General features: G+C 33.7%; 1 protein-coding gene across 4 annotated transcripts; it reads right to left on the bottom strand.

Moving 5' to 3' along the window:
- Positions 1 to 536: 536 nt before the first annotated feature.
- Positions 537 to 12,954, bottom strand: LOC11410655 (alpha-glucosidase 2). 4 transcript variants are annotated; one of them, XM_003612531.3, is made up of 23 exons: positions 12,785 to 12,954; positions 11,618 to 11,903; positions 10,930 to 10,998; positions 10,710 to 10,847; positions 10,477 to 10,594; positions 9,927 to 10,009; positions 9,157 to 9,252; positions 8,688 to 8,856; positions 8,450 to 8,592; positions 8,241 to 8,327; positions 7,824 to 8,009; positions 7,034 to 7,201; positions 6,258 to 6,378; positions 6,086 to 6,155; positions 5,302 to 5,389; positions 4,200 to 4,320; positions 3,869 to 4,062; positions 3,633 to 3,741; positions 2,976 to 3,134; positions 2,223 to 2,325; positions 1,863 to 2,036; positions 1,320 to 1,465; positions 537 to 1,036 (listed from the first exon to the last, which is right to left on the bottom strand). In XM_003612531.3, exons 1-23 carry the CDS (start codon positions 12,937 to 12,939, stop codon positions 843 to 845), a joined length of 3,177 nt encoding a protein of 1,058 aa, XP_003612579.1. In that variant the 5' UTR covers positions 12,940 to 12,954; the 3' UTR covers positions 537 to 842. The 4 variants fall into 4 exon arrangements, with proteins under 4 accessions (XP_003612579.1, XP_024639951.1, XP_013453635.1 ...); XM_024784183.2 differs by having other exon boundaries at positions 843 to 1,036; positions 12,640 to 12,928; XM_013598181.3 differs by having other exon boundaries at positions 843 to 1,036; positions 12,733 to 12,928.
- Between the last annotated feature and the right edge of the window lie 5,987 nt (positions 12,955 to 18,941).

The following is an 18,941-nucleotide window of genomic DNA, read 5'->3' as shown; positions in this document are numbered from 1 at the left end:
AACTCAACTCAAAGGAAGTGAGGGACACAGTTTAAAAGCGATGGTCCCATGCATTTAAAAATGTGACAAAAATCTGGGTTGAAAGACATCTACAAGAGGAGCACTACGGTGTTTAAAGCCTATAATTTATGGAGCACTTGATTCAAAAATAGAATTTATTGACAAGTTTTATGTAGAAAAAATTGTTTTTTAAAGTTTCAACATTTTGAATAAGCTTAATAAAAAAGGATTCTTAAACTTGTAAGGAATAATTTGATGAAAAAACTTAATAAAAAAATAGTGAAATGCAGAAATTAATTTTCATTTATATGAAAAACTACTGTTAAAAAGCAGTAGTTATTGCAAGAAATTTTTTAAAAATAAAAAATGCATAAAGCATTTCTTCAACAGTGTATAAAAAAATATTAGTTTTATTTTGTTATAATCTAAATTGAACAGTGTATACTAGTTTTTTTTTGTTAAATCTAAATTTTGACACAAGACATGGCATGACATCCAAAGACCGCCGGTAAAAGAGCAAATACAATATATATCAATTCCTCCATAACTCCATCCATTTTATTTACTAATCAAAGTCCAACCAATCACACATTCTCCATCCATTTTATTTATTTACTAATCAAAGTCCAACCAATCACTCATTTAGTGAAAATGGAGAACGAAATAACGCTTGAATTTAGATACATAGTTTTATATGCATAATAATCTGTAGTGTTAGATACATAGTTTTATATGCATAATAATCTATAGTGTTACTTTAGCCAGAAAAAAAAATCTGCCGTAGCACACTATTCTGCCGTATCAAACAGTCCGACACCTTGTGTAGTGACCAACTAAAAAACCTAAGGAATTCTAATAACCTCGTACTGATGAGAAATTTGAATAGGAGATTGCTCTGAGACAGGCCTGCTCTCTGACCAAAGCTCCAGGTTGACAGTGCCAAAATCCCAGTGAACAAGACATTTTGATACCTCAGTAACATTAAATCGGTTGACAAGTGCCAAGCCAAGACATTTATCAACGAGTTTCCATTCACCTGAAATGAAATTAGAACGAAAGTTTTATACAGAACAATCGTGTGCTACAACAAGTACCTAACTTGGTCAAACATCCACCTACAAGTACATTGGTCTTAAAATGGATGTTGGGTTTATCTTTTTTCCTTTTATTTTGGTGGGGGGAGTATGTAAAGATGGGATGTGGAAGAAAATCATCTCGCCCACTGCTTTTTAGTTTGGTCATGGTGGTCTTAAATGGGGTAAATTGTCTAATCTTATTGATTATTATTCCAGGAAAAAGATAAAATGACCACTACCTACCATCAGGAATAAGGTGTCCTTCGAAGATTTGCTCCCCACCATCTGGAAAGACTTCATGCATCGATCCATTAATTGAAGTAAATGAGACAAAAGATTCTGATGGGTGCAAAAGATTGAATGTTGGGTGAATTCTTAAGCATACCAACCTGCAGAATATACAAGAAAGCATAGTAGCAACCAGAGCATCTAAATCAGCAAGAGTCAAAGTATTTAGTAGACGAAATAACAGATAACAGGGATATATTAAGAATTGCTGCAGTCACTAATTGGAAAATAACATAACAGGGAATGTACAAAATATTTAGCTGGGTTCATTACAGCCTCAACTTTGAACTAGAAAATCTGATCAGTATAAAAATGTAAAAAAGCGTTATTGGTTAGTCTTTGTAATAAAAAATGCCATAACCATAGTCCATAATAACAATTCAAAGTATTTTTTATTCTTTCTCTTCTCCTTATTTAAAACCATGTAACTAATACAGATATCACAAATGAGATATAATGCCATTATTGTTAGTGTACAAGAAAAGTTTCAAATAAAACCTTGAGAACCCTCCAGAACCAGCTCCAACGTTGCGTGCTATTATGCTAGAGTTTATTTGGATGATGTTGGCAGCGTTCTTTGGAAAACATATCTGCCGTTGAAGAACCAATCCTCCACCAATATCACCCTCTAATAACACAGATTCCTCCTCTCCAGCATGCCCAAGTTCTCGACTGCAAGGAAAAAGAAATTAACTAAAAAGGGGACATGTTGAATACTAAATTGTAAGATGGGAAGGGTGGGGCAAGAATACAAGAACATGGTAATAAAAGGGTATATACAAGGATTAAAGTGGCCTTTGGTGGATCTTCAACAATAATGTTTCCCCAATGAAGTCGTGAAGTACAAGGGAAACTTACTTGATTATAGAATATTCTTCAGAACACCCAGCAGAACGATATTCTGTACCACTGTACTCCTCATATCCACTGATTTCAATCCTGCCATGAAGCCATTGTGTTCCTGAAAACATATGGTTTATTGTTATGAATAATAAAATGAATATTATAAAGAAATATAAATAATTGCATCCAAGTAGCATAAGGAAAACACATCCATTTATTGTGACAGCCAGTCAGCAACTCTAGACTAAGTCACCGAGTCTACCAATGGCTCTGATAACTATATGGGTTTACTGCAAACCACAGAAAATATAAGTCCTAGGGAGAGTAAAGGAATTCCAAAACTGTTGTTAGACTTCCGTACTTACGGCAAAACCCTGACCATTTTGTAGGTGTGTGTGGAGAACAGGAGAAGTTGGATAAGGGAGTTTCTGAAAAAAGTTGCGATCAACAGCTGATTTCAGCTGATTCAGGAAGCCAATATTTAGGAGACTCATAATCATTACAAGATCCCTATGATTTTTCATTTCATAAGTATTGTTGAAAAGTTTATTTAAATTGGTTTAAGTCACTCGAGTATTATTACAAGAAAGTTCCCTATAGCTGAGTGAGGAAAACAAATATTCTAAATGCTTAACTGCTGCTGCACTGCACAAACCGTAAGTTTATTTTGTATAAAAAAAGGAATGGAAAATTTCAGGAACTTCATGTACACTTCGAAAATATTTAAAAATATATATTAAATGAAGTACTAATGGGTAATCAATTTACCTGAAGGAAAGTGTATCATGGAGATGATTCTACCCCCAATCCAGGGGACAACTTTAAGAAGCCAGTCACTACTTTTCAGTTCAATGGGAGTTCTTGAAAGCTCCATACCCTTGGGTCCAGAAACTTCGTCCTCGACGTCAGGAATTTGAATTGCTTTTTCTGCAAAACATTCAAAAAGTAGTAGCACAACTTAATACAGACTTGGCATTTTCTCGATACATGCATGCACATTAGATACAATTCGGAAGTAAAATGTAACATAATAGGCAGAATACTGCTAGTGCTTAAGCTCCGCTCTGCTCATGGAGAGGGGACACGAGAACTTAAACCCATTCAATAAATATTGATTCTCAAGAGAGTGGAAAACCCATATAAAAGGTAAAAATATCGAGTAGAATAGTCATGGCACAGAAATAGCAAGGTGGACATCCAATCCAAGAATAATTTTTTATAGATGTCATATTATAGTTGTCAAAAGTAGACTTATTTTCAAAAGATAACCTAGAAAACACTATATCTATACCACAGAATAAAATGTAGATCAGCAGATAAAAGGATGGTGAAGAAAATAAGAACTTAAGTGTAATATTAGAATATATAACATATATAAGATGATATTCATAAATTGACCAGGTAAGCATTTGAACAAGCACATACCCAGACGTTCCTTGTATTGCTTCTCACTAGTAGATACCAGCTTCGACACCTCCTCTTCTGAAGGCAAATTTACATGCAGAACTTCCCCATCCACTCCCCATGTATCAAGCTGTTTACAAAACAAATTGTATAAATATTAAGATCAATGAATTCATAAAAGATAGATTAATGAAAAGAGGCACAATATTTTGCAGTTTCATCTACTTCATAGTTTCCTCTTATGAGAAATAACATACCATTGCACCCCCACCTAGTAATAGTTGAATATGGAGGCGGCGTTTAGGTCTTTTCCATGATCCTTCAGTTCTGTGCACACTCACAGTAACTGCCGTTGATTGAAGTTGAGCCGAATAATGTGTTAATAAATAATTGCCTCTAGTGAATTCATATCCATCGCCATCATCTTCAAATAGAAAACCTTCAGCTTTACCTGTCAATGATTCAAATCTTATTCAAAATATCTTCAAGAGCAAGACACTAATCTGAAGAGTAAAGACCTTATTAAAAATCAGTTATAGACTTATCATATTCAAACATGCCAAGATCAAATTTGAAACATGGACTTACCAGATTCATCTAAAGCCACGAGAAGTGTCAATTCATCTGATGGATTAGCTTCTCCAACATGCTGAAGAGGGAGTCCCGCAGGAATAATTGAGCCACCTTTCAAATATAAAGCTGGCAAATCCTGGCACGCTCCAAATTGAATAAAATGAATATTTTTTGTGAAGATAATAATTGAGGAACATATAATTATGGGAGCCCCTAGAATGGACCTTAAATTAAAGGGACCATAGGTGAACCTCTATAAGTTACTTGCTATAGCCGGTCAACAATTGTAAATGTCCAAGAGATGTTATTCTCTCTCTTTCTTGTTCTATAACTCTCCATAACCTGCTGCAATGTTGCCAATCTTTAAACAGGAAGTCTATTCCCTTCAAACCCATTAATCAACTTCTTTCTCCGTTGAACTTCTACCACAGTTGTGTGGCCTCCGTAGCAGTTTTGTGAGTGGTTTAGCCGTGAAATCACGATCTCCACTGTTCCCTTTCCCGTGCTTGCAGTCCCTCTGCATCTATCACATTTTTTCTCTGCTCTATTTTTACCCTATTTGAACCTCCCCTATTCGGATCTCCCCTCTTTTTCAATTTATTTCACATTTTCCGTTTAATTACATACTTAATTGAATGATAAAATATACCATTGCATTAAGCGAACATGAAGAACTTGTGTTAAATTAAATTAAATTATGGCATCAAAGACAGTGAACAAGAGAACAAGTTTGGAAGGGGTTTATTTTCTTTTCCTATTAAATTAGATTATTAAAAGCTCGAGCTTTGCCTTGTAAATAAAAAATCAAAACTCATAAGACTTGTGTTAGAAAACACTGAAGTTCCCATTTTGATTTTTAGTCGTAAGGAAATCATCCGCAATCGCAACTAGAAGTATATCACTATTGATAACTTGATATGTACAAAATGCCAAGGGTCCCACACGTTTGTAACCTTGTAACTGTAACTGGCTACAGCAAGTAAACTATGAAGGTCCATCAATGGTTCTTTTAAATTGAGGTCCATATTAGGGCCTCCCTATAATTATCAGTACAAACAAAATCCTCTCAAAAAGAAAAAATAGAACAAAAAATGAGCAGAAGGGAAAAAAAAAATACCGGATGTGCATCACCGAAATCAAAACCCAACCATATCCCCTTCGGTAGAGTAACCTCTAACTTATCCAACCCCTGATTGCGCGTGGTGCTGATCAAGAAACAAGTAAGACATTAAAATATGAAATCAACACAACTTGCATGATAAAGTCATAAATGAGAAAAAGCACTACTCTTCCATTTTTAATGTTTGCCTCTATAATGCCAAATGACCAATGTCGGATAAGGAACTTCATCTTTAAATACAAAAAAAACACACTCAATAAATATAGAAAACCTTGACTTTAGTGTAGAAGTTTGTTAGGATGAAAGTTTCAATTAGTTTAGATCAAATTAAGATTTGAATTATCCAATTCAGATTTCATTTCAGACTTAAATTTCAGTTTTAGAAGTTTCAGCATATTCAAATCTCAATTGGTCCTAACCACAAGCTTGGAACTGATCATAATTCACAACGGTAAACCACCAGTTCCACCACTGTTATCATCGTTAATATTCCTTGTAAAAGAAAAGGAAGGAAGGACATCGTATGGTTTAACAGGAGATTTACGATGATAAAAATGACTCTTGTTTTACAACTAGAAAAGATGACGTGCAATTTCCTTTTCCTATCATTCCCCCTATATAAAAAATCTCTGCTAAAATGTATTATAGCATCAGGAAAAACAAGCCTAATTCGTGCAAATACAGCTCGCAAAATATATCGGTGTCTGCTTGATTGATGATAAAAAGAGTAAGGAAGTAATATAACATTGCATGCATAAACAGAGTAAGGAAGTATTATAACCTTGCATACACTAAAACTGGACCAAGCAAAAATGAGTTTTCAAGTTTCCTCAAGCTAGGATCTGTTGGATCTGCAAATTCAAAAATAAAAATTCATGATGCATAAGAAGAAAGTTCAAATATCATTAATAAAACCAAAGACACAAGAAGTAATCAACAGAACAAAAACCCACCAGCAAAGAAAGTAGGGGTTGCCACTGGAATGCCCTTTGTATGCGCGAAATAAAAAAGTGTGTAGATAAGAGGGATAAGGCGGTAGCGCCTTTTCAATGCCAATCGGCAAACTTCTTCACACTAAAAAGTAGAGCTGAATTAGTGTACAGTTTTAGCATATAGGTAATTTGAAATTACAGAACACAATTTTGTTATATGAGGAAAAAAAATCATAAGAACTGTAGGGTTGTCCTGTCCTCTGATTCAATAGACAAACTTGTTCTTGGCTCTCATCTGAGAGTGCTAGGGACACATTGTAAAAAATTAAAGGGTTTTCTATTAAAGAAACATGCCATTCATTCAGAATTTAGTCAGAAGGGTAAGGCAAATATTTTTTTATGCTCTATATATCTTAAATGAGATAAAAACATATGCATTAAAAGTTCATTTTTAGTGAAAAGGGTGGGGAAGCTGCAAAACAAGTTTGAAAGTTGAGACTAAATATGTTCACAACATATGTGCAACAGAGAACCTGAAGCATATATGACAATATTTACTTTTTATTCATTAAATAAAAATTATTAACCTCACTTTTTATTCATTAACTAAAAGTTATTAACCTGATGCCAAGCTAATGATCAAGCTCAACTATACAACCTTCATAATTTTTACTCCGCGTGATATATAAGAACATGCAACTTCATCTTGGAATTTATATAGATGTCCATTATATGACAAGTTGGAAACCATTATAATGATTGATTTTATGCAGCTAAACTGCTAAAGTTGATCCAACCTCTTCCCCAAAGGACCAGGGTTCATGGTCAGTGGTTCCAGCTTCAGAATGCCCTCTGCAAAACGGAAACAAGGAACCTACACCCATCCACCTTCCAAAAAGCCTTGGTGTTGCATTGCCAGCGAATCCACCAATATCAGGACCTGAAAGTGGCTGACCACTTAGTCCCTGAACACAATGAATGCAAATTATGAAAAAAAATTGAAAATGCATTTAATGTGATAGTTTATATTTAAATTTGAAGTAAATACTAGATCATAACAAAAGAATGACATTTTAATTCTTCTGGAACTGAACTACTTGTCCAAAAATTATGAAAAAACATAAGTGAAGATAAATATTCCTTGAAGAAAGAAAGGAAAAAATCTAGCTTTCGCTGATTATAGTTCTAAAAAGGAAACTAGCAATAAGATCTAGTTCCAATAGCATCATAAAGAATAAATCATAACCACAACCCAAAGAAAATTTGGAAAGGATAGTCAATATAGTCCACAACATTATCTAATGTCGCTTTTGTAACTGCTAGTTGCAGCCATCTTGTTTTATGAGGATACAGTAATGTGCAGTTAATTAATGGTATTATTCATCATTAGGGTAGCTAATTGGCATAACAGCTTATATCCAGCTAGACAAACACTGCGTATCCAATATATGGGTGCATACAAAAAGTGCAGAACAAAATGAATATATGGCATGACAAGGAAAGGACTACGAACACTTAAATGGTGCCAAGAGAATCTCGAATGACTGTTGTTCAAGGGAAGTAGCAGTGTGCTACGAAGATCCTTACCAGCTGAAGCACCATGGAGATACTCATATGAAGATGCTCCCAGGTTGAAAGATTATCTCCAGTCCATGTTGCGGCATACCTTTGGCTTCCACTAAATCCAGCTCTTGTGAGAACAAAAGGACGCCTATTTTCATTAGCCAGTTTCATGCCTTCATAGGTTGATCTTGCCATCAGCAGACCATACACCTATAGTGAAAAGTCATAATAAATAATAAAAGTTCAGAGGCACACCACATTACGGGATAAGGCTTAAAATAACTCAACATCTATAAATTAATAAACTAACATAAGAGTCAAGTCACACAACAGTATCTTATTACATAATCAAAGTGCATCCAACTTGTAAGCATTGTTCATAAGTTTATGGTAAATTAATATGCGACTCCAAAAATCATAATAAAGGGCAAAGAATATTACGTTATGATAGAAAGAATGATTCTGACAACCTCCAAGTTCACCATCTCCTCTATGAACATTGCTCTCAGGCATTGTTTTCGTTACAGCCTGGAAAAGAAAGGGATTTAAAAAGCTTGTAATCGGAAATAGCAGGAGTCTCAAATAGTGAGAGTTGGTGCATATATTAATATTCAGAGAAAAGAAGCCGGTGAGATTATAGTATTAATTACCTTAAAGACAGCTGGTTCGTTCATATCATTCCATATACCATCAACACCATTGGAAACAAAGTCTTTAACTAAATTGGCCCACCATGCACGAACTTTTGACTGTGTATAGTCAGGGAAGACACAAGGTCCAGGCCACACATCCCCTGAGATTGGATACATGGGCTCGATGCATCACCAAAAGGAAAAGGGAACAAAAGGACATAAAGTGAATAAGTATTAATGTGCAAAGAAAAATTACCAACAAAAGCTGTTCCATCTGCCTTTTGTACCCAAACATCATTTTCAGAACCACTGTCGTATACAAAATAACCCTTTTCCTGCTTGATCCCAGGATCAAGCATCCAAATACCTTTGAAACCACTATAATGGAGACTTTCCACTAAAGACTTGGGATCTCTAAAACGCTCCTGAAAGATAGCATAATACTTACTTTTCTAGCCAAAACATTATTATTATATAGACATTAAAAATGGCCAGCCAGCCCAAACCAAAAGTTTAACTTCGCATTTTCCAAAGTACAAGTGCAGGTTTGAGAGTTAATGCTAGGCACCAAAAGAAAATTTCGCAATACATCACTTTAACTTGTGTGTTGCAGACTACACGTACTCATCATTTGAATAATTCAGGTGCATGAATAAGAAAACCTTGTGTGAAAATCAAAACGATGACACTGTAAATTGATTGCTGATTGTAGAGGAAATACATGCCTTGTCAAAGGTAAAACAACGAAAACCATCCATGTAATCAATATCCATCCATATCACATCACAAGGTATGCTCTTTTCCCGAAATGTTTTTGCAACCTGCAGATGTTAAATTGTTAAAAGTATTTTTTTGAATAAAGTTAAATTGTTAAAAGTTAAATAAAATATGAAGCAATCTTTTGCAAAACTAACCTAAAAGAAGATAGCAATGAATATTTGAATGTGCATCAGAATTTCAGAACCCAGGGGATGTTTGTTTCAAGTTATAGAATTATATTACCAAGAATAATGTTCCTTGGAATAATATTGCAGGAACATTATACATGGGCATCCTTCACAAGTATGTGCGGTAATACTCAATATTCTCAGGAATATTTTTAAATTGGTTAGATTAAAATAAATAAATAAATTGAGGTAGAATAAGATGGAAGTCAGAAGTTCTAATTAGTTGAGTTTTAAAATGATTTTTCTTCCCATGGTAATGTTGGATTTCCACCCTTTATCACAGAGGGATGAAAAAGTACAGCATGGATAAAAGATATTACCGATAATCCATGATACCAAGGATTATCTTTGAAAAATTTGTACCGAACATGATAATGTTATATTCCCGATCTCACTTTCACAGTAATACTTTTGCAAGCCTTGAAGTAGCAGTCAGAACTTGGAATACATGTCATATTCAGCATCTCAAGCTCAAGCTTTCTACGTATAGAAATGCTATTTATCCCGGGCTCATCACTATTGAGAGAAAGTAGGAGCAGACAAAGTACCTCCAGAACTCTCTGATCAGATAAATAGCTCCACCGGCATTGTTGATAGCCTAACGACCACTTTGGGGGCATAAACACAGTTCCTGATGATAAAAGAATCCGTAAGGAAGTATCTTTCATCACCATCATGATGATGATGCAAATTGTTGTACAGAATGATGTTCACATCTAACACATGCATGGAGTTTTAACTTAAAATTGGCCTTTTCTTGAATCTAAACATAAAATATCCTGAATCTTAGTGCATGCTCAGAGAATCCATTTCTACCACAGTTTGGCAGATTTTGCTCTTTTATTCACTTGAGGCACCATCCAAAACCCATTGCATATTAGTATGTTACTAATATTTGTGCACGCATGCAACATATTAAAATGTGTATCATATGAATCCTGATTTCATGTGGGTCAACTTTAGGTACTAGGTTCTTCTAATAATACGAACTACATTCATCAACCAAAGATGGACATCGGTTTGTCCAACAAAAAATGTGCATAACATCTTATGTGAAGCTATATCATTTATAATTGTACTCTTTGTTTAGAAAATTACCAATTGCTTTTGATAGAGATATTAACACTTCCGTAGGTGAAGCAAAAGGACCAAACGTAATGACAGGATATGAGGATGGAGCAATGAAACGTATTGTTGATTCTTTCCTCAGATCTATCTGCTCATGAGCACAGCAAAAGCCATCAAACAGATAATTATATCATTATCAAAGAACATATGTGTATTGTCTAGGTTAACCTCAATAAATGACATAAAGCTAAATGCAACAGCACCTCACAGCGCCTTGTAGTGTCAGCAAGAATTCCTAGTGCCTCGCCATTTGGAAGAACAGCTAACACCCATGGATGTGATTGGTATAACGATGAAGTTCCAGGACCATAACCCCATGCATCAGTGTTCCATGTGAAAACCTTAAAATAAAATTATAACTCATGAGCATATAGATATTAAGAAAATCTCTTTGAAACTAAAAATTTCATATAGCTGACTTACTCTTTTTCCTGTCCTTTCAAGCTGTCCGCTAACTTCTCCAGTTCCATAGAGGGAGGTACCTACAGGTAGCTGCTTCAAAAACAAATTCAATCAACTTTTGAAAGCAGGGGAAATGGAATTGCATGAGCAGCAAACTATTCCAGGACAAAAATTAAAAGAGAGAATAAAAAGATAAACAAACAAACAATACCTGAGCTAAAAGGCAACCAAGATTTAGACTCTCTTTGGTAAAAAAGTAGCAAATGGCGGATAAACTAGCTGATAACAAATGAGCTTATAGTGGATAAGCTAGTAGATTGAATTTGAAGTGTTCGTAAAATTACTGGATGAACTAACAGATAAATATAAAATGACAAAAATATTTTTAATTAATTTTTTTTTTAAATTAATCAAGATAATAAGGGTAAAAATGAGAGAGAGAGAGAGAGAGAGAGAGAGAAACGATCCACTATAAGCTCAAATGCTAGCATCTCAAAAGATGCTGGAAGTAAGTTAAAAAAAAATACTATAAGCTGTGAGATAAGGAAGGACTGTTACCAAACAACTATACTTCAATCATTCTACTTTAATCGTACGAGTGTATACGCCAATTTGGACATGACAAAACAGAGTCTTATAATATAACAATCAAAAGTTCTGATGTCAGAACAGAAACCAAAAGAAAAAAAAAAAAAAAAAAGCAACTGACCTCAAGTTGAACAACTTGCTGCTCTAGAAGGCACTCAAAAGTAGGGGTATATGAAGGAACCTTGTGAGTACCAGTGATGGGAGTCTCTCTATCCTTACTATTCACAAAAGAAATACTTGGATATGCTGCATCTCTATCATTTAGAGAACAATCAAATCGAAATACTCCATCATTTAAAATAGGTTCAAAAATCATCTTCCCGGTTCTAACATCGGTACTACCACTAGAAACTTGTCCTTCATAATTAGCCATTTTGGATATTAACTTCTCAATAAATCTCTTTCTTCTGCAAACCAAAAAAAGCATAAACACAATTAATAGCCATGTAAACCAAAAATAATTAAAAATAGTAATGATCATGAAAATGGTTTTACTAATATGAAATGAAATAAGAAAACAATAATCATAATTACAATCAGGTAAGTAAGAGCAAAAACGTGTTAGCTCTATCTTATTGTGTGTGTTTGATTCTGCTGAAACAAAAATTGATTCTTCTTTCTTAAATTGATTTTGTCTAAATGTGAATTTAAGGTTAAGTCGTTTATTTTTGGACACATGCATGTAAATATGAGTTGACAACAAACAAATTTGAGTGTAAAAATCAATTATTATAGAGTCAAAGGCTACAATTTCTAGCTTCAGGTTAGAATCAATTCTAGAAGCAAATCAATTCTGATTAAGAGCGATCAAACATGTCAAAATCAATTCTACACCTTTTTAATCAATTTTTAGTTTTTTACACTGAAATTTTGACATGTTTCTCTTGAGTAAAATTGATTTTTGCATTGATTCTAACTTAGATTTTGAGTCTAAACAGTGATTTTTACCCCAGAATTTTTTGCTTAACTCACTTGTACGTAAATGTAACAAAACATAAATCATTTACATTCAAGTCACTTTTAACTAAAATCAATTTTTATCACAGCAGAACCAAACATGCACATAATCAATTTTGTCTCCTGCAAAAGTGAAACCAAACATGCACAATCACTTTAGTTGAATTCAGTAAAAAAAAAAATCACTTGAAATTGATGAATAAGCTACTCAAGCTTCCACATCGTAATTCCGATGGATCGATCAGCAATTAAAGCATGCAAGGACTAGAAGTTGCATACCAAAAGAACCTGCAACTTATGTACCGTGAAGTGGAGTCATCAGAGAAGGAACCTGAGAGTGATGATCGAAGAGAGAAATGGAGTGTTCCGGTGAAGACGACGGTGGCGAAACAGTGATATCGACGGTGGTGAAAATGGAATCGCTGTGGGTTTGGTGGTGATTTTATAACTGCCACTGTAACTGCTGCAAATCAACGCTTCTTTCATCGTTTCTTATGCCCGTGGACTCTATTTATATAATTTTTTATATTTTTTTAAAAAAAGAAGGGGAAGTATAAATCCATTCAAACATGGAATTGTGTCTTAATATTTTCTTTTACATTTATTTTCAATATATAAAAAAAAAAAAAATCAACAAAAAACTTTCACTTTTTTTTCCATCCACGATCCTTGGTATTTACTATTTAGATATGAATTCTTTAAATGGGTTTCACATCCACATCCTTTTTGGCTTATTTTTTTTCGTGATTAATGATATTTTTACAACTTTTTTGATAATTTTTATACAATTTTCTCTCACATATTCACATTATATTATTATTCTCTCTTCCTTTTTCTCTCTTCATAATTTAGACCAATAATATAGAGAAAAGGAGGGTGTAATAAAAGTTATTAGCAAATGATCTACCATATAAACATTTCAATCCTCCTCTATTCTAAAGTACAAGTGGCATTGTTATCGAATGGTTCGCAATTAATGCTAATCAAATTCAATTGTTACTAATAATGTTTTTTTTTATTTTTGAAAGAAAGAGTTACTAGTAATGTTGAATACCCACCCTCTGAGAAAAGAAAAAAATTGATAGTTGAATATAAGCATGTCATTCAATTCGTCTGAAATGGTCAATATTAATGTTAAGGGTCTTGCTAACCGGTACATTCGGGGTACTGGTTAAGCATATCATAAAAGGAAATTATTACCATAAAAGGAAATTGTTTTTGACTTTGTTATAAATTAATTAACAATTTCAATGCATTAACTACTTTATAATTCCCTTTTATGGTATGCTTAACCAGTGCCCCGGAGGCAACAGTTAGCATTTCCCTAATGTTAATTACCGCATCAATTATCTTGATGTTCCTTTAATTCCTTCATGCTTTATTTGCGAGTTTGGAGGGGAAGGAAGGTGAAGGCTTGAAGAAGGAAAAAAAATGAGCAAGTGGAAGAAATAGAGAAAAATGGAAAGAGGGGGCTTTGGGGGGTTAACTTTTCATCATAATACAAAACCCTCCTCATTTGGGGGAACTAAAAGATTGTATTGGAGGAGGATTTTGAGGGGTTTTAGAGAGTTAATATCAATTCTTCAAATTTAATCTATGTTGCTATACTATTTTTAAAATTAAAAATATATTAACCATATGTATTAATTTATTTATTCTCTAAAAAACTACTCTTTTAAAATTTTTGAAAGATTTCTCCATTTTTCCTCATATTTTTCACTCCTCAAAGCTTTTCCTTCTCTTCCTCTCCAAACTCTCAAATAAAGCCTTAATGTTAACCATTTAGAGGTTATTGTATCAAGACATAACCTTATTAAGTGTCTATATAAACCGTCCATATTTTGACTACAAGGACATACAACTTGGTTTTGTTTGTGCAAAGTGTATTTTCCTTAAATTCCATGGTCTCCAAAGAAGAGTATATGCATATGAAATAAACCAAGGCTGATTCAAGTTAAGATCTAGCAAGGTGAGTAATATATCAACATCATCTATATCATAAAATATATTCTACAATCGTTTATTTGTAAGACATTAACATGGTTAGTTTGCTAAAGAATGACTTGCTCAGTCCGGCAATTAGTTTGCTTCCATACGTTGTAAAAGTTGGTGAAGAAGATGATTTGTTGAAATTGACAATTAGGAAAACTATCGAAGATATTGAAGATTATTCGGTGGCAATAAACAACTAATTAACTATGAGATATCTAAACTTTTTACTTCTTCATTACAGATAGATGAATGTGGTTCAATTACAGATATTAAAGTGATTATAAGAAAAAGTGTTTCATCTTGAAGAATGTATGAACAATGAGTTTTTGAGATCTTGAGAAAATAGATGCAAATGATTTATTACTTTAGGTGTTATGAGGAAGTGTGTGTGTGTGTGTGTATAGAAAAGGGTGGAAAGTGCAAAATTTCGGCCAAAATAACATAGTGAATCGATTCACTTAATGTGTGAATCGATTCCGACAACTAGATGACAGGCCAAATAAACTATGAAGATTGATACGCATCAGACACCTTTTGAATCGATTCAAATATCCCCGAATAAAGATTGATATGATTCAATCAGAGTCAGAAAGTTTTTATGATACGATTCAATAAAATTTGAGTTGATTCATACATGGAAGAAGGAAAATTTGATGCTGTCAAAATTTGAATTGATTCAAAAATATTTGCTTGATTCAAATGTTTCTAGATGAAGATTGACTCGATTCAAATGCCTAGAAAAAAGTTTTTGACACACACACATGAGGATTCCTATGCATAACAAGACATAAGGAATCATGTAACGCCCTATTTAATTAATTGATTATTTTATTCAGTTTGGAGTCCATTTTTATGACTTACATGATTTATATGATAATTGTGATATGTTGTTGATTTATTAAGTGGCTTATTTTATTATTTAATAGAATAAGATTTGAAAATAAAATAAGATTAAGTTGTGGGGGTTGTTTTGGAAATTAGAAGAGTTTAGTGGAATAAGTGGAAATAAGATAAAGAGGGTTGAAGAAATAAATAGGAGAAACATAAGTTATAATAGTTTTTACGTGAAACAAGTCTTTGGAGAAAAAGGGAGAAAACAAAAGAAGAGAAGAACCTAAGAGGAGAAGCTTTCAATCGAAACCTAAGGTAAGGGTGGGACTAACCTTCCTTAATTCTAAGTTGTGTAATTATGAAATTGGATTTAACATGTTGTAGGATGTAGTTTTGGAGATTTAAGAATTAGGTTAAAAGTTTGAGGATTGGTCAATTAAGAGTAGAAACTTGTTAAATTGATGTAGAAATAGTGTCCAGACCTTAGACTATTCATAGAACAATGATTAGAATCAGTTTTAAGGTTAGAACCATTGAATTGGATGAGTTTTGAGAAAATCTACAATTCTGCCCGAGCTGACATTCATCGCTCGCCATAGCGAGTAACTGATATCGCCTCGCGAGGGATGAAGTTCATCGCTCGCCTTGCGAGTAAAACCCCTCGCCTCGCGAGTGAACCTTTTTGTCGCTCGCCATTGCAAGTGAATCCCTCGCCATAGCGAGTTACCCAGTGAGTGAAACATGATTTTGTGAATTAATGTTAAAGGTCAAGTTTTAGATGGTTTTGAGTGCCTTAACCTGTTTAGGAATGATTAGGCAGATTTTTAGATTTAATTTGGACATAGAGAAGTCAAAAAATGGGATTTTTGAGTGAAAAATGTCAAACTCCCGAGAGCAATCAGATTTAGCTCGCCACGACGAATAGCTAACTCGCCATAGCGAGTACCCCTTTTTCCTAAACTCGCCATCGTGAGTAGAGTGTCTCGCCTCGCGAGCTACTCAGCGGCAGTCAATCTTGTTTAGGGTTCTTGCGATCTTTGTCGCACGTGAAGTTGTGAGTTGACCTTGGGATAGGAATGGAAGTTATTTATTAAGTTACAGGCTTACAGAGAACCTGAATCAAATGATTAATGATTGTTGAATTGTTTAAGATATTTGTATAATGTGTTGAAAATGTATGATATGGAAATTATTATTGTTTATACCATTCAAGTTGTTATTGTTGATGTTGCTATGTTGCAAGATGTTTATGTTGTTGTCTCTGCTGTTGTTGAATCATTATTGTCATTAAGTTGCAAGTGTTGGTCTAAGTTGTAAAGTTGTAAGTTGATATTCCAAGATATTGGAGTCATATAAGTTGTGGAGTTGTCTAAGATGTACGTTGTTGAGTCCATGCATACTCATTTTAAGTTGAGGGTTTGCTGCCCTGTGAGCTTTTGCTCTTACGTTGAGGGCTTGATGCTCTGTGAGCTTTTGCTCTTTAAGTTGAGGGCTTGATGCCCTGTGAGTATAATTATACTCTATATGTTGAGGGCTTGATGCCCTGGTTGGTACCACATGCATGATTAAGAATTTGAAGTTGCATAAGTTGAGTTTAAGTTGTAGAAGTCGCATTGTCTTTGTCGTTAAGTTGTCATTTGTCAACGAGTTATTAATGAAGTATTATATGAAGAGCTGATGTTATTAAATGCATTTGATGAATTATATGCTTATTATTAATGAATGTGAAATCTCACCCCTTCTGCTTAGAAATGTTGCCTCTACGTGGGTAACTTGCAGGTAATCAAGATTAGCCGTCGAAGTGAGTTGACTCTCTCACGTGTCGTCGTCTTAGGGTCGCTCTGATACGTAATGGGATGAGGATTTTGCTGTTTTCCATGTGTTACGTATTTATCTTGATTTCATGTTGAAGATTTGTTGAAACTGGATTTTTAATAAGTTATTAAGTTGAGGCCGTTGTGCCAACACGATGTTGAACTTAGTTGTTTTTCCGCTCCAATGAGATTTAATTTGATGACATATGATGATTGAAATATATAGCAATTTTGCTATATTTATGATTTGAAAGAAGTGTAGCATCCTATTTAGTTGTTTTACTCTGATTTATGTAAAGAATTTTCAAGTTGGGAAAACGGGGTCTTACAAATCACACGGTACAATGAGACATGGTTTGCTAGGTGGTTTAACATAGTTCTATGCTATAGTACCAAAACAAAACAATCATCAAATAAAAACATCTAACTAACATCATCAAAACACAAATCTAAAGCTAAACAAGCTTCACCATTCTCACATATGATAATCATTCTTACTTGATATGCCATATATATATATATATATATATATATATATATATATAGGGTGTATCAAGTGAGAGGAGTCTTTATGGTGAGAGATAAGAGGAACTAATATTGACCATTAAATTAAATTGAATGGACCAGATTAAGCTGTGCACACTTTCCTTTGTTTTAGACTGCCAATATCTTCATCCCTACCCCTTCGTTTTCTCTCTCCGGAACGCTTTCGATTTTCTCAATTACAGACTCATAATTCTTCAAATCCAGATCCAACTAAAAATAACTTAGCCACTAGAAAGCCATGGATTTTTAATAGAGAAACAATAACAATGAATGAACATAGTAATTTTTATGGTCTTCTCTGTCAAATTTTCACGCTTCATTACCCAACAGTCCAACACCAATTTGTTGTAGCCACCATTAATATTTAACCTTTCAATTCTTTCACTATTTTTCAATCAAATTTACAAAAGTTTTCATTTCATTATCAATGATGATTCTGGTTGGACTGAATTTTATTGGTAATTTATTATCGATGATGATTGAGATTCAGGTTGAACTGATTTAATTACATACAGATTATTTAAGAAATGGATCTTCAAACGTCATGTATTGGGAAGTTGATTTAATTAATACAGATTATTTAAGAAAATAGTGGAAGGAATGGAACACAGAAACAGTACATGGGATTGAGAGGAAGAGAAATCACTGGTGAGAGAGAGAACGATGAAATAGAGAAGAGGAAAGGTGTAGGATGTAGTATGTGACCCTTCTTAAAGAACAATTTAATCTGAGGCGTTGATTTTGATCCGACAGTCCACATTATTTCCTCTCACCCTCTCATTATAAAATGCCCTCTCACTTGATACACCCTCTATATATATATATATATATATATATATATATATATATATATGAGTTTGCTAAAAAGTTGTTAAATACACCTTAAGGTGAATGTTTCTAAAACACACATTCGAAAAAATAAGTGGGTGTATGTTAGCAACTCCTATAGGCATTTGATATAATACACCTACTTATTTTTTATAAGGTGTGTTTTAGCAAGTTATATCTAAAAAGTAGCTAAATACATCTTAAGGTGTAGCTTGCTAAAACACTCCCACATTAAAACTAGTGGATGTGTTCTACCAAATCTCATATATATATAATATATATTGACTCCAAGAGTAAATCTTTGTACTTACTCCAAATCTTAACCATTAATTTTCTTTTAATCTGATTGTTTAAGATTAATTACCATTATAATAACGTCAACCAGATTGACATCATTACTCCCTTAATCTTGATTGTTATTACGCCTGTTCTCTATTTTCTCTCTTTCATGGTGGTTGCCAATGGAAACCAACAACA

Source organism: Medicago truncatula, chromosome 5 (assembly GCF_003473485.1).
Source record: "Medicago truncatula cultivar Jemalong A17 chromosome 5, MtrunA17r5.0-ANR, whole genome shotgun sequence".
Lineage (NCBI taxonomy): Eukaryota > Viridiplantae > Streptophyta > Magnoliopsida > Fabales > Fabaceae > Medicago > Medicago truncatula.
This window is presented reverse-complemented; position numbering and strand designations above follow the sequence as displayed.